The 22,148-nt window shown below is 56.2% G+C and overlaps 1 protein-coding gene across 1 annotated transcript; it reads left to right on the top strand.

The window, feature by feature from the left end:
• Positions 1-1,198: 1,198 nt before the first annotated feature.
• SLC35F6 (solute carrier family 35 member F6) lies at positions 1,199-17,663 on the top strand. The gene is made up of 6 exons (XM_067534038.1): positions 1,199-1,353; positions 10,290-10,362; positions 11,028-11,199; positions 13,548-13,763; positions 13,990-14,100; positions 15,147-17,663. Exons 1-6 carry the CDS (start codon positions 1,277-1,279, stop codon positions 15,605-15,607), a joined length of 1,110 nt encoding a protein of 369 aa, XP_067390139.1. The 5' UTR covers positions 1,199-1,276; the 3' UTR covers positions 15,608-17,663.
• The last annotated feature ends 4,485 nt before the right edge of the window (positions 17,664-22,148 follow it).

Raw genomic sequence — 22,148 nt, 5'->3', positions numbered from 1 at the left:
TCTCTGTATTTGGCAGTGGTGCGACTGCTGCTGGAATCCTGTGTCCAGTTCTGGGTGTCCACGACTCAAGAAGGATGTTTATTAATTGCAGAAAGTTCAGAGAACAGCCATGAGAACGATTAAAGGATGGGAAAACATGCCTTATAATGATAGAGACACGGAGCTCAACCTAGTTATCCTAACAAAGAGAAGGTTCCAGGGGGACACGCTCTTAGTCTGTACTTACCTCTAGGGGGAACAAATATTTGTGTTCACAGAGGGCTATTAACCTTTCAGCCTAGCAGGAAAAGGTCTAACAAGAGCCACTGGCGGGAAGTTGGAGCAGGAAAAATTCAGACGGGAAATAAGGTGTCAATTTGTCACAGTGAGAGTAACTAACCACTGAGCAATTTACCACAGGCCTTGGTGGATTCTGCATCATTGGCCATTTTTACACCAGGACTGGATTTAAAAAAAAAAATACAAGAGCTGCTCTAGATCCAAAGGGATGATTGTGGGGCAGGTCTCCAGCCTGCGTCATCCAGGGGGTCAGACGAGAGGATCGCAATGGTCCCTTCTGGCCTGGGAATCTATTCAAATTATCAGGCTCCGTCCGCGTAGCGGTGACTGGGTGGAATTGCCCTGTCCGCTCAACGCGTCTCTGCACAGAAGCTACCATCCGTCCCTGGTAGGAAACCCACCCACAAGGCGGCTGGCGCGCTTTCTAACCCGTCGCCCCGAGGCCCATCGCCTTGCTCTGCCCTCGGCGCTGTCTCTCCTTGGAGCAGCCTTCCCTACGCACCTCCACCCCAGCAGGTGCACCCCCCTTCTCCGTACATCGCCCCCCTTCCTACATCGCTCCCCCCCTTCGTCGTAGGTGCCTCCTTGGCTCAGAGCCCCCCAAATTCAGCCGGGGGGGGGGCGCTCCCTGGGCCTGCTTGTCCTGCACCCAGGAGCACACCTGAGGCTGGAAGCCCTCGTGGGTGGTTCCCAGCCCCGGGGCTGGGGCTGGGGCTGGGGCCGGGCGAGCGCAGCGCAGGTTGCTCCGCTCAGCCCCAGCTGGGCCGGCTTAAAATAACAAACAGAAAGGGCTGGGCGAGGTTCTGCTCTCAGCTGACTGCGATCATGTGACCCCCTTCCTCCTCCTCCTGCAAAACCAAAAGTCCTCCTCTTCCCCCTCCTGCAGCCGGCCGGGCTGGGCTGTTAGAGCCGGGCAGGGCAGGGCAGGGCAGGGGGCCGCAGAGCAGCGCAGCGCAGCAGGGGAGCCCGGCCGGAGCGCAGCGCAGAGCAGCGCAGCATGGCCTGGAGCCGGTACCAGCTCTTCCTGGCCGGCCTCATGCTGCTCACCGGCTCCCTCAACACCCTCTCGGCCAAGTGAGTCGCTTCCACCGGGGACGGGGGGTCTGGAGCAACTGGGCCGGGGGTGGGGGGTTGCTGGAGCTGCGCCCCGCTGTGGGAGCGCAAGGCGGGGGGGCTGGATTGGTAGCTGGGCTCTGCGCCGGGCCCGTCTGGTCCCCCCGCCCTGCCCCCGGCTGCAATGGGACTGAGCCTGGCCCCGGGCTGGGGAGACCGGTTCTGATCTGGGCTCACGGGGGGGGGGGGGGTCCATCCGTCTCTCTACACCCCTCAGTAAATAGGTGGGGGCTGGCTGGACCTTATTTCTCCTGGGAAGGGAGTTGGGGGGCTGGGGCCCTCCCTTCCCCTGGGGTGGGGATGGGTCAGACCCCTGTGTCCCACTGTGACTGCATCCAGGTGGGGGTGGGGCGGTGGGGGGAGTTGTGCTCCTCTGTCTGCACTGGTCTGGTTAAAGTCCAGCTGCCCATGTGGGTCCGGACACATCCCTCTCGGTGCCTCCATTCTCCCCCTGGGCCAGGCAGCCGGGCGCATGTCCCGCTCTCCTGGGCCCAGCGCTTTCGGATCCGGGGCCAAAAGACTCTCGGGGGGGCAGAGGCTGTCATCCCAGAGCCATCTGCGTGCGCCCCACACCCTGGAGGTCATGCGGCGGGGACAACCCTTCGAAGGTCGGCTCACAGCAGCTCCCGCCAACAGCCAGGAGCCGTGGCTGACTCAGCGTCCTTCACAGGTGGGGCTTCTCCTGGCATGAGATGGCTCAGCATGAGGGAAGCTGCCCTGAAACAGACCAGCCTCTTCTCCAAGGGTGGCTAATGCCGAGTTCCACCAGGGAAGCAGTAATATCCCTCGGTGGGCAGCGCTGCACCACGGGAGGGGAGATTTCTTCCAGCCATCTCTCTGCCTACTTCTCTTCCTCCCCCCCCCGCTCTGAAAATGCCAGGCCACTGCAGATCAGGAATGCTTCTTCTTCAATGTGAGCCCGGTGCGCTGAGATCTCCTAGCCCGGCCTGCACCGGTTCGTCTCTAAAGCTAAGACTTCTGCATCAAGGCAGGAGAGTGAGCTATGCTCCTCAGTCAATGGGCTGGTCCCAGCTGTGGGGTTTGACTCTTCCCCAAGGCTGGGGTTAATTCAAGCCGGGGGGAGCTTGTGTATAAACTTGCTGCTAATTAGATTCCAATTTCTAGGCCTGGTTCCAGTGGTGTAAAGCGACAGGTGTGCGGTAGGTTAGAAACAGGGTTTCCTTCCCTCTGCAGCCACTAAAAGAGAGGAGAAGCCGACTGCTTCCCTTCCCGCTAAGTGTGTGCGGGGAAGAATACGATCTGATCTCCAGGCTTCTCGTGCGAGTAGCGGGGTGGAGCACAGCTCTGAGCGTGGTCTGTTGGCTCTTCTGTGCCCCGTCTTTGTAGTGTCCAAGGGCTTTGCTGCAATTAATGAAATATCAGATGGGGAAACTGAGGCACGGGGAAATTAAAGCGACTTGCCCAGGGTCACACAGTAAGTGACCCCCACATCGCCAGTCCCTGCCTTGGCAAACATTGTCTCAACAGACACCCCTGATTAGAGAGAGAGGTTTTGGGGTTTTTTTTTTTTTTTTTTTAAACTTGTCTTGCCAAATGCAGAGCTGAGTCAGTGTGGTGGCCGGGGCTCTGGGTGGGAGGGCGTGTCTGGTCATGTGGCAGGTGAGGTCAGGCTCTGCTGACTTGTCTTGAAAGACATGAATGAGCAGAGCTGAGAAAGCAGCTTCCACTCTGCTACATAGCAGGGTGCCCCCCGCCCGACTGCATGACTGCCTGGCTTGTGACCTCTGCTCCTTCTACCTTTTCCTGCTGAGCTTCGCTGCTGCATTTCACGTGCTCGCCCAACACATCCTTCCTGACGCCCAAAGCACAGAGCTCCTGGTGCAAGATGTGACCCACACTCCCTGCTTCTCTTCAACAAAACTCTCCATTCATCTCTGCCTCTCCTGATTTCCCCACCCCCGTTTAGGTGGCCTCTAATCCAAGGGCCATTTAATCTGCTTGGTAGATTTTTGAATTCACGTGTGCCGGGTGTCTCATGGACATTGCTGATCTGACTGGGGTTCCACTAAGTGTCTTGGACTGATGGAAGCTGTGAGACGTAAGTTGGATGCAGCAGCAGCACTCCATATGTTGAGTGGGCTGGGAACCAGAATGTCCATGCCCGGGGACGTTCTGATACATCAAACAAGATTTTCTTTTCTTTTCTTTTTTGTTCTGAGTCAAAGTTTAAACAAACAAAACAAAACAAAACTTCCCTGCACAATGGCGATTCTAAAATATTTCCACCTGAGACCAGAGAACCATTCGGTTTGATTAATTTCACTTTCACTTCAGTAGAAAAGTGCTTTTGACTTTTTCCTGTTTGGAAAATTTAGTCAAAATCAGCATGTTTCTGGGAAATACAGTGGCCACCAGTTAGTAGCAACCTAGCAGATGGCAGAACTAGGAGCAACGGTCTCAAGTTGCAGTGGGGGAGGTCTAGGTTGGATATTAGGAAAAACCGTTTTCCCCAGCAGAGCAGTGAAGCACTGGAATGGGTTACCTAGGGAGGTGGTGGAATCTCCATCCTTAGAGGTTTTTAAGCTGCGGCTTGACAAAGCCCTGGCTGGGATGGTTTAGTTGGCCCTGCTGTGAGCAGGGAGTTGGACTAGATACCTCCTGAGGTCCCGTCCAACCCTCATCTTCTGTGATGGTGTGTGTGTGATTCTCAATTCCCAGCAAAGAGTTGTTAGCCGAAAGTTGCCTAGGAGCGAAAGGCCTGTGTCTGAGAGAGCAGCAGGGGGGCGGCCAGGGGCCCGCTGCCTGCAGGAGGTAATGCAGGGGTCCTGTCGCTGCCAAGTGAGAAGTTAAGCTGTGGGTAGGGTGGCGGGGGGCCCTGCAGCCTGGATGCTGGGCTTTCCGCTAGGAACAGGAGTATCTGGGAACACGGGGCTGCATGCGACCTCTCCCTGCACAAAAAAACCCCATCCGAATCCTGTTAACGTTCAGATCAATGGGATGAGATCTGTGCTCTGGTAAAGGTTGCTGATAACCAGAAGCTGCCTTGCTCAGCGTGGCTCTTGTGATGCTGGCAGACCAGGTGCCTGCTCGTACCAGAGCCCCGGGCCTCACTGAACACTGACAAATGCATAGCGGGAAGCCAGGCCAATTCGCTTGTTTATTAGCAGAGAGCAAAGTGATTGTTACAGGTGTGAATGTGTTTGGTGGTTAAAGTGCCGCAAAACTAGTGGGAGGTTGCATGCATTGTTCTCACTTCTCTGCATCCCGCTGTCATGGAGCAGCAAACGTTTCCAGTGTGTTTAGCCCCTCAAAGGAGAGAGAAGCCTTGTGGAGTGAAGATGAAGAACTCGAATAGGAAAGTGCGCCTTTCAAAGCAAGTGACCCTGGTGTGTCCTCTCTCTCTCTGCTTTCAAAGGAAGAGTCCACATGGGTAGTGACCTGTCAGCCTGTCTTCTGTGAGAAGAAGCTGCAAGAATGGACTCAGGGAAAGATCCTTCAGCTCTGGCCTGTTTAGATTCTAACGGGGCAGAATAACTGAACGAGAAGACGAGGATGCCCAGAGTTAGTGTGGGTGGCCCCGAGAGACTTTTGGGAAACTGGCAGATTCCTACATTTCTGCTACCTCACCTGTAAACCGATTTTTTTTTACCTCTTTTAATCTCTCAGAAACTCTTTTCCTTGTCTAAGCTAATAAACCTTTAGTTAGTTAACACTGGTAGCTAGTTCTCGAGTAGTCTTCGGTGTAAGGTCTAGAGGACCAGTTGATCTGGGCTAAGGGACTGGGAGCAACCTGTATGTGGTGTGATTTTTTTTTTTTTTTTCTTTTTTTTTTTTACTTTAATGTTTTTTATTGTGTAAGTGACCATTTATTGTGAAGTCTAGTTTGTCTGGGTGGCAAGATAGACTGGAGGGTCTATGGGGGCTATCTGGGACTGCGTGGTAAGACTGGTCTAGGGATCCAGGAGTTCCCGTTTGTCAGTGGCTTGGTGAACTCTAATTATAGACCCCACCACAGTTTGGGGCATCCGCCCTGTTTTCGGATTGTCTGCCCGGGGGTGCGCAGGCCGGTCATGAGCCGTCCCAGACAGCGTGAATGCTAGAAACCCGCACCCCCTGCATTTAGTGTTCGATGAAACGGGGTGTGTTTTGCACTGAAGCTTTCTGAGCAACTCTACCCCTGTGGCATGAAGGGGGGAAACGTGTGTGGCGGACCAGGGGTTCTTCCCAAAAAGATGGGGTGGGGGGAAAAGATGGAAGCAGAGTGCAGAAAGTTTTACCCTGTCCTAGCTACTACCTGAACTCGGCTCTTCTCAACAGCTCTGCGATCTAAGAACAAAGCCCTGGGAACATCCTTCCCCCGCCCTCCCATCAAATATCCCTTCCCCAGACAGCATTTTGTATCCCCGCCCTGCTCTGCGTGTCTGAAAACAGGCAATCCCTGGACCTCCGTGCTGTCTGTAGCGCCATGGCCTGTTTAATTACCTGGCTGTTGACATTGTGAAATGCTCAGCTCAGCTAGCTGGATTTCTATTGACTCTCTGATGTGTGGTATGTCTGGGAGGTTGGGGTGGGGTGTTAGGAACAAATGGGAACTAAGAAAACAGTCTAGGAACAGATTGGATTCACACAGAGGCAGGACCAGAAGCACGCCCTGTTTACCCCACAGTTGCTGCCCAGAACAGAGGATCGAAAGTTAGTTGCTGAGACCTTGTGTCTGAATTGCAGCCACCTCTGGGGTGGAGGAGGTCGTGCCTCCTCTGCGCCAGAGTTGGAGGAGCAAGGGAGACCGTTGTGTAGGAGGTTGCCTCAAGCCAGAGCAGGTAGAGCCTTGAAGTCCAGACCTGCTCAGTCCTTCATCTTTCCAAGGCAGCGAAGTTGCTGTGGCCAGGCTTCTGATTTGTAGCCGGGGGAGTGGCTGGAATCCAAAACTGGTGCCCGGACCCCGTAGCTGTTCCCTCTCTCGCTCAGCGTGACGGGAGGCTGGGCTGGCAGCTCCCGCTGAGCAGCGTGCCAGCTGGAAAGAGAGGCGGCAGCCGAGCGCGGGTGCGGATGTGACCTGGCATCGGTGTCAAATGGGCGGGACTGCGCAGGGCGCGGGGAAGCAGGGCAAAGGCAGTGTTGTTCCGTAGGGGAGGAACGCTCTCCCCTCTCCTGTCTAGGCTGGGCAACTGATGGTGCGGTTCTGGGGTGGGGCTGGCCCCGTGGCTTGGACACTCTGTAGCTTGCTAGTTCATCTCTGCTGGATGCAGAAACCTGCCTCCAGAGCTTCCCTGGCTACAGAGGGGTTAACGTTGGGGGAAGAGGGCGGTAGGCAGCAGCAGGGATGGCTACCCCTCCGCCTCCCGCTGTCCCTGCCCCCTCATCTCTGCTCACACAGGAGCACGTGTCTGCAAAGGGGTCTTGTTCCCTGAGTCAAGGGATTCTCCTGGCTGTCTCTCTTGCCCCCAACCATGACTGATTTAGCAAAGATTAATGCCGTGCTAACATCTGATTCCCAGCGGCCGTGGCTCTTTCACTCCATCTGTTACACAGAGGTGTCCGGTTCGCCTCGCTCTCAGTCCTGGCCAGGGAGGGGCTGGAAGCCGTGCCAGGAAATCTACAGCTTTGTGCAAAACCCCTGGGCTTCCAGGCAAATCTGTACAGCGCTTGGCCGCGGGACAGCGTTTGTGTCTGCAGGCACCTTCGAAAGTAACCTTTTCCTTAGCGGGAAGTATCTGCTACTCGGGTGGTCTCTGAACAGCGCTTTACCTTGGCTGCATGTCAGGAGCTTTGTAAACTGCGAATCCAGCTGGCTGGGAACTCCTCAATCAATCAGCTTTTTTGGTCCCCCCCCAAAAAAAGCTAATTTGTCAAAGCTGAAACGGTTCACAAGACTGGGTCGGTTTTGACAAATCTCCCAACTTGGGGGGGGGGGGAAGGGGATTGTTGCAGATAATTTGGGAATTATTCCTTTGGACCTCTTCAGGTTTTCCAGTTCAAAATGGCTTGGTTACAAAATGTAAGCTAACTGGGCTGCCAAGACGCATTTCTTTTTTTTTTTTTTTTTAAAAAGCGAGAAGGTTAAGTAAAACATTTTGCTTGACCCAAACAGAAACTTCTTGGCTTAGGTCACAAACCTTTTCAAGATGGTGGTTGTGGATCCAATTCAGAATGATGATAAAAAAATGTAAAACTCTTGAAAACATTGCCGGGATGGGGAAAGGGTTTTTTCTGCTGAGTGCCCGCTAGGGCAATGGCTGCAGATCAGCAGCTCCTCCGCTAACCTGCCCCGAGTGAGGGCTTGAGTGGGTGCCCCGGCTGCGGTCAGTTTTGAAAGCACCGACTGCAGTGTAAGAACTGGGTACTGTGTTCCCCGCCGCTGGGAGATGGGCCTGGTATTGCACTGTAATTCTGGGCAGGAGTCCCGGATGTGGGGGACTTGAACCCGTGACTCTCTGCTCCGTGGCTCGCCTGCTGATACAGATGAGCACGGATGGTGCTGCTAGCGTCTCAAAGCAACGCAGTTCCCTTTGTTCCCCAGCTGGGCTGAGCAGGCCGCTGCTTTTAACCATTTCCCCAAATCTGTGAGCGTGCGGCTCTGGCATTGCTCGTGAAGCATACCCGACGGCTCCCAACAAAGACCGTTCTGAGCTTCGCTGTCCCAGACTAACTAAAAAGCTCCAGCCTAGTGATTCCTGCCTGAACAAGTTGGACTTATTCTCTAGGGACAGAAATCCAGGTAGCCGAGATGGCTGGAGCAGCTCTCTGAGACCAACACAGTCCTCTTCTGTTCTGATCCATGGTCCGTCTGCTCCTGGAGATGTGCCAGGCTAGGTCCAACAGGCCAGGCACTGTGTACTCTGCGGCAAAGTCCACAGGTGCAGTGTATAACCCTTCAAACGAGAGAGAAGCTTTGGGGAGTGAAGATGGAGAACTTGAACAGGAAAGTGCGCCTTTCAAAGCAAGTGATCCTTGCTCTACCCTTTGCTCCAGGATTGTGAGGGTCTGGTATTTATAGCTGTCAAGTGAACTTTCCAAATGTAAAGAGATGCAGTGTGGTCTTCCTGAGGCAGCAGCCCGGCTGAAACATCCGCTAAGGGAGGGGTGGATTGCCCCTTTCAGCTCGGCATGTTCACTCTGGAACCTAATGATGTCAGAGACAGTTAAATTGCTGACTGTTGCTGATGCTGCTGATAGCTTAAAAAAATTCAGTTGATGGGTTTATCCTACAACCTCATACCACTAAAAATCCCCCAATTTTTTTTTTTAGCTTCCCCCTGGCAATCTAATCCTCAGCAATTATTTTTTATAATGTTGTCAGTGTATCGACATGTAACACACGGACAAGTTGGGTACTATTTAAAGCGAGTGAGTTTAATGTTAAAACACACTGGATGAATTCCTTTCGCATTCAGTCCAAAAACATCCTCCTAAAGCTGCTAGAGAACTTGTAGCCTGCGGGCAACAGACAGCCCCGGTAACTAGGAAGTGTAGCTGGAGAACTCCTCTCTTGCTGCAGGGTGCTGTGACAGAGCCTTTGAAGATAGGAAGTGATCCTTCCTTTGCAGGAAGCTGGACTTGACCGAAAACCTCTCTCTACCTCTCGGTTCTGTGACGCAGGCTGCACAGGATAGAGACAAACTGGCCACGTTATGTGACGGGAAGATGGATCCCTCCCATCCCAGATACACCTGTGATCTGTCTGTGATATTGACCAAAGCTCCTTCATTCATGAAATGCTGTGAGATGCTCTGTGACCTCTAGTGGGTTATGGGGTAGCCAAAAAGCTGGTAAAAAAAAAAATCTTGAAAAATCTCCTTGGATGAGAAAAGTGGGGGGGGGAAGGGGAGAAGAAGAGAAGAATTTCTCCTCCGTCTTTCAGCTAGCCCTAGGTAATCATCAACAGACAGCGGGCGACACAGGGCTAAGAGATCATTGTGGCAGAGATCAGCCAGTGCTCTCCGTCGCTCCTGTCACCCGAAGATCTCCGAAGTCTCCAGACCGATCACCTGCTCTCCTGGCCTTGTGTCGGGCAAATATTCGCCGTGTCACAACGGGGTGGGAAATGACGGCCCGGGCTGACGGCACCAGCTGGCGCCCGGGGGTCCCGTATCCCAGGCCCCGGCTCGAGTCGCTGGACTGTGCTCCTGCTACGAGGCTGTGCTGAGAGTCGTTGGTTTGGAAAAGGAAGGACTCCCTTGGCTCGGCTGAGCTGTCTCTGGGTGAGCCATGTTCCTTCGTAAATCCCAGAGATGCCCGCCCGCTCCCCGCCGCCATACTTAGAGGCCGCTTTTCATCGCTGGCTGTGGAAGAACCTGCCCCGGTTACAGCTGCGCACGGGTTTCCCCGGGAGGCGGAAGGACTGGGGCCTGCTGGTCTGCTCTGGAAAGTCACTGCTCAGGGGCCTGGCGAAGCCGCGGGGGGCGTTTCTTTTTCTTTGAGGCTGCCGGGCCGACTGTCTGCCTCTGACTCTCCTTGCGCGTCGCTTCCCCACCTGCGCCAACCTCTTCTCTGCACTGAGGGGCCCAGGGACCCTGCTCCGTAGCACAGGCGTTAGCACAGAGGTCTCAGAAACCAGGGGTCACCGGTTTGAATCCAACTGTCCCGCGGCTGGGTTTTCTCCTGGCCCCCGGTAGCGTGGCTTTGTGACAGGAGCTCGGTCACGGCCACTGCTGGGGAGGTGTGGGCCGGAGTAGAGTCCCGCTCATGCGGCATTGGGCTGCTGGGGGTGTGTCTGGCTCTGGTCAGTCAGGAAGGGCTGTTGCTGCTCCAAGACTCTCCTGATGGTGGCTGTATGCAAGAGCCTCCCGGCCCAGCCTTTCCGCCAACCCTCCGAATGCTGGCGTTTTTCTGCCAAGCCCTGGTTTGGAGCTGCTGCCTGGCTGAAAGGGGAAGCGCCGGGTTTCACTCTGCACCAGTTTCCTGTTCTGACCAACCCCCCTCTGTCTCTGTTTCAGATGGGCTGATAACTTCAACGCAGAGGGCTGCAGGGGGACTCCTGAGCACAGCTTCCAGCATCCCTTTCTCCAGGTACGGCCTTATCCCAGGGGCTGTGTCTCTAGCCATCCAGCTGGGCGTTCCTCCCGGCTGTAATGGGGGGCACACGCGCACCCCACTCAGCCCAGGTTTGTCTTCCCAATGCCCCCGGCCAGTGTGTTAACCACCAGGCGGCCAGCCCGGATCCCAGAACCTTTCCTGGAGCGCTGGGATGGTCTCCCGTGGTGCCGAAACAGAAGGTGAACTCCAGAAAGCGGCCATGGCACGTGACAGGAGATGCTCCGCTCTCTTTCAGTTGATTTTTCTCCCCACCACCCCCAGCGGCATTCCTGGCTACTCAGCTCTCCGGCGCTGGGGGGGGGCAGCCGGTCGGACCGCACAGCCGCTCGCAGCGTGGCCAGCCGGCACGCTGAGACACCCTCGGTGCTGTCTGGCCAACGGGCGGAGACGGCCGCGTAGAATGTAAAATCCAGCCCTGCCCAGGCCAGGACTGAGGTCTAGTTAAATTCCCCTCTGGAACTGGCAGTGCTGGAGGGGATGCTACAGGCTGGGATGGAGGGGCACAGCTGGATTCCCCGCCCCGTCTCCCAGGCTTTTCTGCATCTGCAGCTGCCCCCCTGAGATACCTAATGGCCAGTCTCTGCTGGGCATCCTCCCCGTGCGCAGTCATTTAAGAGCTGCTGTGTCCGTGTTTTCAGGCCGTGGGGATGTTCCTGGGCGAATTCTCCTGCCTGGCTGCCTTCTACCTCCTGGTCTGCAGGGATAGACAGAGAGCGGAGCCGAGCATGGCCCCCCCGCGGCCCTTCAACCCGCTGCTGTTCCTGCCCCCGGCGCTGTGCGACATGACGGGGACCAGCATTATGTATGTGGGTAAGTGCTGGGGGCTCCGCCGCACACGGCTCAGGGTCCAGGGGAGCGAAAGGAGGCAGGCGGAGGGGACTTTGAAACCCTGTGGAATTAAAGACTTTTTGCAGTTGGTCCTGCCTGGGGATTTGAACTCTCCACAATTTGGTTTTACAAGAGGAAAACCCACCTTCCAACAGGGAGAAAAACTGAAAATTTTCATTTGGAAACTACCCCCTCCCACCCCCACCCCCCGCGTGACTGAGCCAACCGGTCAAAATTAGCAAAGGGAGGGTGGCGAGGGGAACCCCCGATTCCTTCCCCCCCCCCTCCCCCCCAAGAGCACTGCATCACTGGTCTATTTTGCAAAAAAAAAAAAAATACAACCTCCCAGGCAAGCAAGCGATGTGTGTTCAGTTACAATATCTCCTGTAAGTGCTCCAGAGATGAGGCCTTCTCGGCGAGAGAGCTGCCCCCTGTCAGGGCACTCTCTGAAGTTCTCTTAAAGTACTTATCTGGCCCTATTACTGGAGTCTCTGAGCACCTCACAGTCTTTAACATAGCTTTCCTTGCAACCCCTCTGGGAGGCAGGGCTATTATCTCTATTGTGCAGATGGGAAACTGAGGCACAGAAGGGCAGTGACTTGCCCACAATCACACGGCGATTCAGTGGCAGAGCTGGGATTTGAACCCTGGTCTCCTGATTCCCAGTGTAGCCTCTAATCTCAGCCCACTCCTTCCCCTATTCCTCTGATCATCCCCTGATCATCTAGGCCAGAAGACCTGTATCCATGAATGGGTAAGAATGTCTTCTATTCCGATGTCCTTTCTGAAAATTGGTTTTAATTAAACCCCTCTGGACACTCAGGGCCTGATTCCCCAGTGCCCTGCACCTTGCGTCATCCTCATTAACACGTGTGCAGAGTGGGTGGAAACCGCTGCCACGTCTCACTTTTTGCCGTGAGTTGCACTTGCTTTGCCCAGTTGTAAATAACACGAGGGGCAAGGTAGGGGGAGGACTGGCTTTAAAGCCAGAGGCCTGTCTTCAGACACAGAGCAAGGAGAGGAGGGTGAAGGAGGAAAAGAGAAACATGATCTCATTGTGGTTTAAAAGAGACAGTCACCTCGCCAGCATTCGTCAGCAAGTTCTTCCTTTGTAGCTAACGCTTGGCTTGCCAACGCAAGCCCAGATTTCTTCCTCTTCAAGACGATCTGGAGACCTCTTTGGGCTGATGGTTATGCCGGCCAGTTCCAGAGCATTGTGCTGACGTGATGGCGAATGAGTTTGTCATGAAAGAACTTGCAGCCAGCGCTTCACGTCCAGTGACCGTTTTACACCTGCTAAAACTCGGCATGTGTGTTTCGTGAGACCAGCGAGGAGCATGGCCATCTGCAGTGGCTTTAGATCAGGCATAAAATGTACCTGCTGTGGGGCCGTGTAGCTTCACAGCCACAAATCTCTTCAGGGCGACTGGTGGTGTGAGAAGATATTTAGCATGTGGTGCTCACACAGCGCAGCAAGAGAAGACCCTGGAAGGGGTTCTCTTGCTGGCATGTTGAAATCAGGAAATAAAACTATCCACCACAAAACACAAGCTGATCTGCGGGGGGCGGACATTTCCACAAGGTCTCAGCACTAAGCTAACCGCCCCCATTAAAGTCCACCATTAAACATCCTGGTTGGGAAGCAAAGATGAGCCGGTGACCTACCCACACGCGCGTGCCAAAGCACGTTTCATTGTGAAGGTGCCCGAAAGCGTATGAAAGGAGAAGCTGGCTGGCAGTAACTCAGACTGAAAGTAATTAAATCCTATTTTAATTACCGGTCACTGGCTTTCCCTAGCCACATCCTTCTGCAGTCTGGAGCCGTTTGAGGGAGTGGGGGCGCAGGGAGCTTTGAATCCCAGGACGGCTGCTCTAGCTGAAATGTTCTGTGTAGGCCTGATCACAGCCTCCATGGCTCCCAGCTTTAAAACCCCTCATGCGCTGCATTTTTGGGGGTGGGGGAGGGCTAGAACTGTGCCCCCCGGTTGTGGTAAACCAGGCCCCTAGCGCTTGAGTTGGAGGAGATTCTCCGCGAGCTGTACTGGTATAAAGGCATTTAGTCTTGGGGCTTCCCACCACCAGAGGGCGGGGTCGCAAGCCCGTAAGTGAGGGGCAGTGGTGTGCAGGCAAGCTGGTCCCATATGTGTTGCTCTGCAGGGGAACAGTGAGTCCCATGCTAAAATGGCCAGGTATGGAGACCAGGGAGCAGGGGGGGCGTCCAGCTTGGGGGTGCATCCACGGAGCTGGAAGGCAGGTAGCCGGCGGGGGGGGCGGGCTGGAGGCGCGTCTGGGGAGGCAGCTCCACTCATGAGGCGGCGCTTTCTCCGCAGCCCTGAACATGACCAGCGCCTCCAGCTTCCAGATGCTGCGCGGGGCTGTCATCATCTTCACCGGGCTCCTCTCGGTGGCCTTCCTGGGCCGCAAGCTGGTGCCGAGCCAGTGGCTGGGGATCTTGGTCACCATCGCCGGGCTGGTGGTGGTGGGGCTGGCAGACATGGTCAGCACCAGCCGGGACGAGAAGCACAACCTGAGCGAGGTCATCACCGGTACGTGGGGCGGGGGGGTCGCGGAGCGAAGCTGGGGCTGGGGGCGGGGTGTGAAGGAATCCGAAGGGGGGGCTATCACCGGTGGTACATCTTCCAGCAGTGGGGGACCAAAGGCAAATAGCTTCCTGCTGCGGAAACTGGCCTGGTGGTTACTGCGCCCAGCCGGCCGGGCGTCTGGGATGGAGCCGTGTCCGGAGACCCACAGATTCTCTCCTCCCGCCCACAGGTGATCTGCTCATCATCATGGCCCAGGTGATTGTCGCCATCCAGATGGTGCTGGAGGAGAAGTTTGTCTACAAACACGACGTGCACCCACTGCGAGCCGTCGGCACGGAGGGTAGGTGGCTGCAGGGGGCTGGCGTAGGGGCACCCCCAGACCGGGTGCAAGGTGGAGGAGGGGAAGAAAAGGAGCAGGGGGTAACAGTGGATAAGAAGCTGGATATGAGTCAGCAGTGTGCCCTGGTTGCCAAGAAGGCTAATAGCACATTGGGCTGCATTAGTAGGAGCATTGCCAGCAGATGGAGGGAAGTGATTATTCCCCTCTATTCGGCATTGGTGAGGCCGCATTTGGAGTATTGTGTCCAGTTTTGGGCCCCCCACTACAACAAGGATGTGGACAAGTTGGGGAGAGTCCAGCGGAGGGCAACAAAAATGATGAGGGGGCTGGAGCACAAGACTTATGAGGAGAGGCTGAAGGAACTGGGCTTGTTCAGTCTGCAGAAGAGAAGAATGAGGGGGGATTTGATAGCAGCCTTTAACTACCTGAAAGGGGGTTCCAGGGAGGATGGAGCTAGGCTGTTCTCGGTGGTGGCAGATGACAGAACAAGGAGCAACAGTCTCAAGTTGCAGTGGGGCAGGTCTAGGTTGGACATTAGGGAAAGGTTTTTCCCTAGGCGGGTGGTGAAGCACTGGAATGGGTTACCTAGGGAGGTGGGGGACAATCCATCTTTGGAGGTTTTGAAACTGCAGCTTGACACAGCCCTGGCTGGGATGGTTTAGCTGGGGTTGGTCGTGCTGTGAGCAGGGGGTGGGACCAGATACCCCCTGAGGTCCCTTCCAACCCTCTTCTATGATTCCAAGTGGCTCTGATGCCTCCTGAGCAAGGAGCCGGGGTCTGAGCCTTCCTGCTGCGAGCACTGGGAGATGCCGCCAGCCACGTCACAGTTCCTGCATCCCAGCCTCCCGAGCTAGAGCCAGCCTGCGTGGGCTGAAGTGTTCATGGGTGGCCCCGGCCGCGTCTTTGGTCACTCAAGTCTGTACCCGTGTGGCAAGGGGAAGCTGGTGGGAGGAAATCCCTTCCAGGCCAGCTGCTCCTGGCTTGTCTGCCCCCCACCTCCCTTATCACCACCTAACCCCCCTCCTCGCTGCCTTCTTCCCTCCTAGGTTTCTTCGGCTTCTTCATCCTGTCGCTGCTGCTGATCCCCATGTACTACATCCCGGCCGGCAGCTTCGGCGGCAATCCGCGCGGGGTGCTGGAGGACCCGCTGGACGCCTTCTGCCAGATCGGCCGCCGGCCCCTCATCGCCCTGGCCCTGGCGGGCAACATCAGCAGCATCGCCTTCTTCAACTTTGCCGGCATCAGCGTCACGAAGGAGATCAGCGCCACCACCCGCATGGTGCTGGACAGCCTGCGCACCGTGGTCATCTGGGCCGTCAGCCTGGCCGTGGGCTGGGAGACCTTCCACGGCCTGGAGATCCTGGGTTTCCTCATCCTCCTGGTTGGCGCCGCCCTCTACAACGGCCTGCACCGGCCCCTGCTCGCCAGGCTGCCCTGGGGCCGGTCCCCAGCCGAGAGGCAGAATCTGCTGGGCGGAGAGAGGCAGCCCATCAACGGGGACAGCTGAGGAGCCGGACCCTGTGCCAAGTGGACGCCCAAAAGTGCCGACCTGATCCCTGCATCCCCTCATCCCCTGGCACAAGCTGGGCCACCCCCCTCGCTGTACTCTGGGGGCTCTACTGAGCCTCTGGCGTGCTGATCCCATTCCTCTACCATTTGGTCACAGGACGGGAGGTGGGCAGCGGAGAGTGAAGGTGACGAGCGGCGCTCCCCGTCCCCGTTCAGATGCCTCTGCCCATCCCAGGAGGAAGGTCCGTGCACGTGCTTGCTGGTGACCTTCAGCAGAGGCATCTTTGCCTTCTGAATTCTCCCCTGGCGCCCCCCCCTCCCACCCGCCGAGGAGGACACGCTCTGCCCCTCCCAGTTCCTGCTCCACCTGCAGCTGTCTAACCGTGTACCTGGCCTGTGGGTGCAGTGCAGGAGACTGTGCGGCAGGCAGGGGAGACAGGCCCGCCCCCCCCCCCCCCGTTCTGTCCCACTTGCAGAGGGAGGCGGGAGGAGACGGAGGGGGGTTAGAAACCTGGGCCAGCGCAGGCTGCCGGGAGGGGTGGTGAGAACAGCTGTGCAGCGCACAGGCTTCTCTGCAAGGTCCGGTCTGCATCAGCCGCCCGGACCTTGAGGCAGGAGCGTGTAACACGGGCCGGGGGCTTGCTGGTCTTGTGGGGCCCTGAGCCACGGGTCACCCCCTCCCCCATCGCAGAGCTGGGAAAGAAAGAGGCGGTGACGCTTTTGTCTCCTAGCAAGTGCCTGGTGTCCTGCGCCTGGACGGCTCTGTTCTCCTCGCAGGGCCCTTCAGAGCTCTTCGCCTTGTCCATCTCCCTGCAGCTATCTGCAGGGCTGGGCACAAGATGGGGCTGGGGGATTTTAATCCCTGCATCGTGCCTCCGCTGGCCCTGTGGGGGCTGGGCTGGGTAGGGGGCTGGCCGGGGTGCCCGGTGGCATTGGCAGTAAGGCGTGCTGTTCTACACGGGGTTGCATGCAGCGTCTGCAAGGTGACGGTCTACGCAATGGTGTCCACCTGGCCGGGGCTGGGTGAAATGAGCCCCCAGCCGTTGGGAGTGGGGGGGGGGGCCCTGCGGGCTGGTTCACAGGCCCCCCCACCTTGCCCTACTGCCAAGGAGACCGTGACTCCATGCTCTCTCTCTTGAGGGGATGTCTCAAGAGCCGTTGCAGCCGGACAGGAACCAATGGAGCTGCTGGACTCACACAAGCCGGGGGGCGGCTGCGAGACTCACCGGGGAGGGGGGGTGCCTGGCTGTTGAGCGGGGGTAGGGCACTGTATTTCTGGTGTAACCAGTAAAGCACTGGGTGATGGAAGCTTCCCCCGCGTGGAGGTGGGCCTTTCCTAGCTGTTGGCTCCCCTCTCCCCATACACAGCCCCCTGCTCCCTCGGGTACCTTCCCCTTCCCAGGCCAGGAGCAAGCATCCTGGGAGCAGCTACAGTAGCAGGCTGGCAGGAGCTGTGTCCCCCTTTGCTCAGAAGTTGTCACCTTTCATAGCAACGGGGCCTGTGTTTCCCCCCGCAAGGATCCCCACTTTTGGCCCTCTTGCACCCCCCCCGTTACCGCTCTGGGGGGAAGACCCGTGTCTCCCTGCCTGCCGCGGGGCAGGTGCCCAGGTTGAAGAGCTCCTGGCCCTCACGGGGCGGTGCCTAGCAGCACGATGCTCCCCTCAGTTCTTGCTACCGTAGCTCACGTCCTCTGCCGGCCTAGTTTTTTGGGACAGTAAAAGCACGGCAGAGAAAACGGTGCAAGAACCGACCCCCATGCTGCTAGGCGAGGCAGAGATCGCCTCATCCCTACCATGGGCTATGGGTCCTTCAACACCCGCCTCCCGACGTCGCCCTGTGGTTTCTATCTCCTCCTGGCTTCAGCTCAGAACAAGCACTTACCCACTCTTTTGGGGCCCAGTCTTCTCCCTCCCCCATAGAGCAGGGCCCTGGGGGGACCAGAGATCCTGTCTGGCTGCGGGAGCCGGAAGAAAGCCCTGCATGAATTTAAAGCCAGGCTGTTTGTCCAATAATCCTTTCTTTGTCTGCCAGTCCCTGGAGAACCGGGTTTGAACTAGCGTGGGCGTATCTCCCCAGGGGCTGGCGCCAAAGGGCTGCTGCCCAGAGGAATTGTGGTAGCATCACACATGCAGTAGAGGAGGTGCACACAATGGCATGTTTAACACCATGGCCCCTGCAGGTGTTAATCCTCACGCAGCCCGGCTCCCTTCAGCTGAATGCCCCGAGGTGTGTCTGGGATCTTACTGACCTGGTGGTGACCTTTGTTTCTCTGCCGTCCTGTCTCACCTCTGCATTTCTGCTCCCCGGCCCCCTCAGTCACTCTTTCCCACAGCCTCCAGTAAAATTAAAAACCTTTCTCCCTTACAAAATTGGGGGGCCGGGGGTAAAAGCTGCCCCCTTTCTCTCTCTCTCCACCAGCAGTTGTCCCCTCTGCCCCCGTGCTTTCCCGGTCTGTTTGCAGCGTTCAGACCAGGCGTGCACCTCGGGGGTTCTCCTGCCACCAGGTGAGGGGTAGTTCAGCTGCTAGCTGATTTCCTGTCAGGGAGCCAGCTGCATTCAATCACCCCCCAGATCCCAGCAGCCTGGCTGGTGCGGCGAGGGCTGTGCCCATGGCTGGGGCTGCTGGGATGTATGTTACCGCCTCCAAACCTTCCAAAATCAGGAGGCGGATCTTAACACCCCCCGCCACCATCCTGAGATGTTCAAACACGCCGGGCTCTGTTTCTTGGTGTGTGTGTGGGGGGGGGGAGGGAAATGTCGCGTTTTCAAGCTCTCTTCCGCAATCAGGGTCTAGATTTTTGACTCTTCCCCTCCCCTCTGTCAAGGAAAGGTCAGATTCTCGAGTGCTCACGTGACTCCCGGAGCAGGAGCTTTACCCTTCACATTGCCAGGAGGCCTACGGCAGCAGCCTGGCTCCCCCAGGCTAGTGAGCGGCCAGCCCGGTAAGGGGGGGTAGAAATGCACCTCTCGTGCTGTGGCAATGTCCCTGCACCTCCCCTGCTTCCCTGGGGAGAGGGGCTTTGGGAAGGATTGCTTGGTGCAAGAGGGCGCGAGAAGCTGCCCCAAGGTCCAGGATGTAAAAGTGCAGCCTGGTGAGATCAGCATGCTTGGAGCTCGTGCTGGGCAATGCACCTTCTGGCTGGGTTGGCAGCGATCCCCCCCTTAGCCTGCAGAGGTGTCGCTCACAGGCCCTGCTGCCCCGTCTCTTGGCTGGATTGGGCGCTGCTGCTGCTGCCCTGCTCTGCTCCCTGGGGGCACTGGCCACTGAGTCTGCAGCAGGCGCTCAGACACCCTGGTGATGGGCGGCTGGGGACGATGGTTGGGTCGGGGCAGCTGCGGCACAGAGCCCCGGAGCGTCCCTTGCAATGCGACGCTCTGCTCTGCACAGCAGTTTCCGGGCCTCTCCCTGCATCACAGCAAGGGGCCTCCCCGTCTGCAGGTGGGGCTCCCACTCAGACACCAGTTTCCTCCCAGTAAGAAGCATGAGGAGGTCACGCCCCAGCAGTCCCCTCTGTTCTCCAGCCCCCTTCTCCCAGGAACTTCCTTGGCAGTGTCTGCAACAAGTCGCATTCACGTTCTCCGTGCATGTGTCGCTTAGTATGGTGGTGCTTGGCATGCCTCTAGTCAGGATCAGGGCCCCGTTACGCTAGGCGCTGTACAGATCTCTCAGGAGAGATGGGCCATGGCCTGAAGAGCTGAAGATAGGAAGCAGCAGGCGAATACAGCAAATAGGATGGGCAAGGAAAGGAGCTGACTATGAGAGGAAGGATGGCTCCGTGGTTAGGGGGTGCCCTGGGGCTTAGAAAACAGGGGTGCAATTCTTCTGTCTGATGTGGATTCCCTGTGCGCCCCTGAGCTGTACTCTTAGTCTTTCTGTGCCTCAGTTTCCCATCTGTGAAACAGGAGTGCTAGCACTCCGGTCTACCTCACATTTCAGCACAGCAAAGATTACTGTACAGGGGCAGGCCGGTCCCTTCACGATCAGGAGGGGCTCAGATGCCCTGGTGGGGGCAGCCCTGTGACCGAGGTAGGGTTTGATTTCATGTCAGCAAACAGCAATTTCACCAGACTCTCACACACCAGAGCAAAATATTTTTTCATCAGTAATAATCACAATTTACACACAGCCAAAGTAGGAAAAATGCTGCTTGAAAACTTTAAAGTTAAGTGATGTGGAGTGTTGAACTAGGCCTGTTACAAATGGACGAGTGAGTGAACAATGAAGCTAGGGCTGATTTGTCGATGTCAGGATATTCCCTGTGCCTGTTTCCACCTGGAGCATCGACCATCTGTGTTTTAACGGGATACAAAGCTTGAATTTTCTGAATCTTGCCTTCGATTGTCATTCAATAATTGTCTGACCTTCCCCCCTCCCCACCCCATAATTTCCTCTCACTGTGGAAATGCAAATCAATAAACATTTTTAAAAATGCGTCGAAATGAACACCGAGCTCATCCAGCGGCACTGCACCGACAAGAAATCAAACCGCACTGCTGCCCAGCCTGAGAACGTTTGCCGGCTTGCTGGAGCCACGTTGGCGAGACGAGGCCGTGTGCCCATGCGCCCAGCGCTGGAGATGAGTGGCCAGTGTCCCAGTCCTGACTGGGGGCACCCAGCAGATGAGAGCAAAGCACAGGCACAGTTTGACTTTTATATCTGGGGGGCACACAACTCCAGTCAGGGCAACGGGGCCGTGTATAGGGGGCCAAATTCCGCACCTGACGGAGGCTTGCAGATGGGGGGGGGGGGGGCGATGTCCTCCCCCCATCTCCCCAAACTATGTCCAGGGAGACAAGGTGGATGAGAGAACATCTTGGGTGGGACCAACTTCCGTCGTGAAAAGCAGAAGTCTTTGAGCGTCACAGGGCGCTTGTGCCGGCCTGGGGAAGGTTCCTGAGCTGAAGACAAACTGGGACGGATTGTTGGTTTACCCGGGCTGTGGGCGACCACTTCAAATGAAGGGAGCAGTTAGTTGAGGGTTAGATGGTTAAGATCTGGTTACCTTCCCCAGCTCTCAACAGAATGGCCAGGCGGGGTCAGACCAATGGTCCAGCTAGCCCAGTATCCTGCCTCTGAACGGGGCCAGTCCCAGGTGCTTCAGAGGGAGTGAACAGAATAGGGCCTTTATTGAGTGATCCTTGCCCTGTCATCCAGTCCCAGCATCTGGCCAGGTTTAGGGACACCCAGAGCAGGGGGTTGCATCCCTGACTATCTTGGCTAATAGCCATTGCTAGACCTATCCTCCATGAACTTAGCTAGTTCTTTTTTGGCTCCAGTTATACTTTTGGCCTTCACCACATCCTCTGGCAATGAGTTCCACAGGTTAACTGAGTAGTGTGAAGAGTTCTGTAACGGGTGAGCCTTCCGCCAACAGAAGTTGGGCCAATAAAAGACAGTACCTCACCTACGTTGTCTCTCTAATATCCTGGAACCAACATGGCTACAACAACCCTGCAAACATTTTCCAGCTTGGCAGAATTCAGTTTTCATATTTTTACAGTCTCACAAGATAATCTCCCTACTGATTCTGACGCCTTTTAAAAGAAATTGTACCTGTTTAAATGTTGACACTTGTGCAAAATGATGAGGTTGAAGCTCCTTTTTTCTGATGTTCATCCAGTTAAATGTTTGCAGTTGTGGGAAATGAAGGGGGGCGGGAGGATCAGACAATAATTTGATGGCAGTCGATGGTGTGATTACAATAAGCTAAAGCTTAATCAACTGTCCCCTTAATCAACTTGCGGGACTTCAGGCATTGGGAGGGGGGGTTGGTCGAGGTCTTGGTGAATAGGAAGACATCTGTTTTCCTGGATTCGCTGAGCTTTGCAGCAGTTCGGTGTATCGGCAGGGGAACAATGTAGAACAAGTAGCCCTCGTGTTGGAGTCAACGTGAGGTCCCTGTGATGCACCGTGTCACCATATTCAGCAGGGGGTCAACAAGTTGTGCATGGCTGCGTCTACTCCACAATATTCAGCTACCGAATCTACCAGTGCCCTGCAGATGTTCGCACCACTGATGCCGTGTATCTGGATTAGGTTAGCTCCCGTTTTTATCTTTGCAGCTACCTTCTCAAGGTGTGCATGGAAGGTGAGGGTGCGGCCCAGTTTCACACCGAGGTGTGACGGGGTGTGATCCTGTCCACCTTTTCCCCACAGAAAGCTCCTTGCGGTGTGTTTTCGGCATGCCTATTATTATGATGGAATGGGCTGACTCGTGTTTTTCCAGGGTTTGGTTTGAGCCTTCATCTCCGGGAGTATTGTTCCATAACTCGGAGGCCCTCCATTGGTGCTTCCTCAATGGCATGGAAGTTTGGTGCTCGGATTGTCGGGGCAGGATCATCTGCAGAGCCCAATTGTCGGGACGGAGCTGGAGGCACGTCACGGATGCAAACATTTGAAAAGAGTTGGTGCCAGTACAGAGCATTGAGGTAGCCCGTTGTTTATGGCACAGGGTGAGCTGGTCTCATTACCCAGGAACCTCTCTAAGCGTCTATTACTCAGCATAGTCCACAGCAGGCGAAGTGTCTGATAGCAAAG

Source organism: Emydura macquarii, unplaced genomic scaffold (assembly GCF_026122565.2).
Source record: "Emydura macquarii macquarii isolate MOO-44397 ecotype Brisbane River unplaced genomic scaffold, CSIRO-AGI_Emac_v2 contig_3372, whole genome shotgun sequence".
Lineage (NCBI taxonomy): Eukaryota > Metazoa > Chordata > Testudines > Chelidae > Emydura > Emydura macquarii.
Note: the sequence above shows the minus strand (reverse complement) of the source record. Positions and strands in the feature narration are given on the sequence as shown.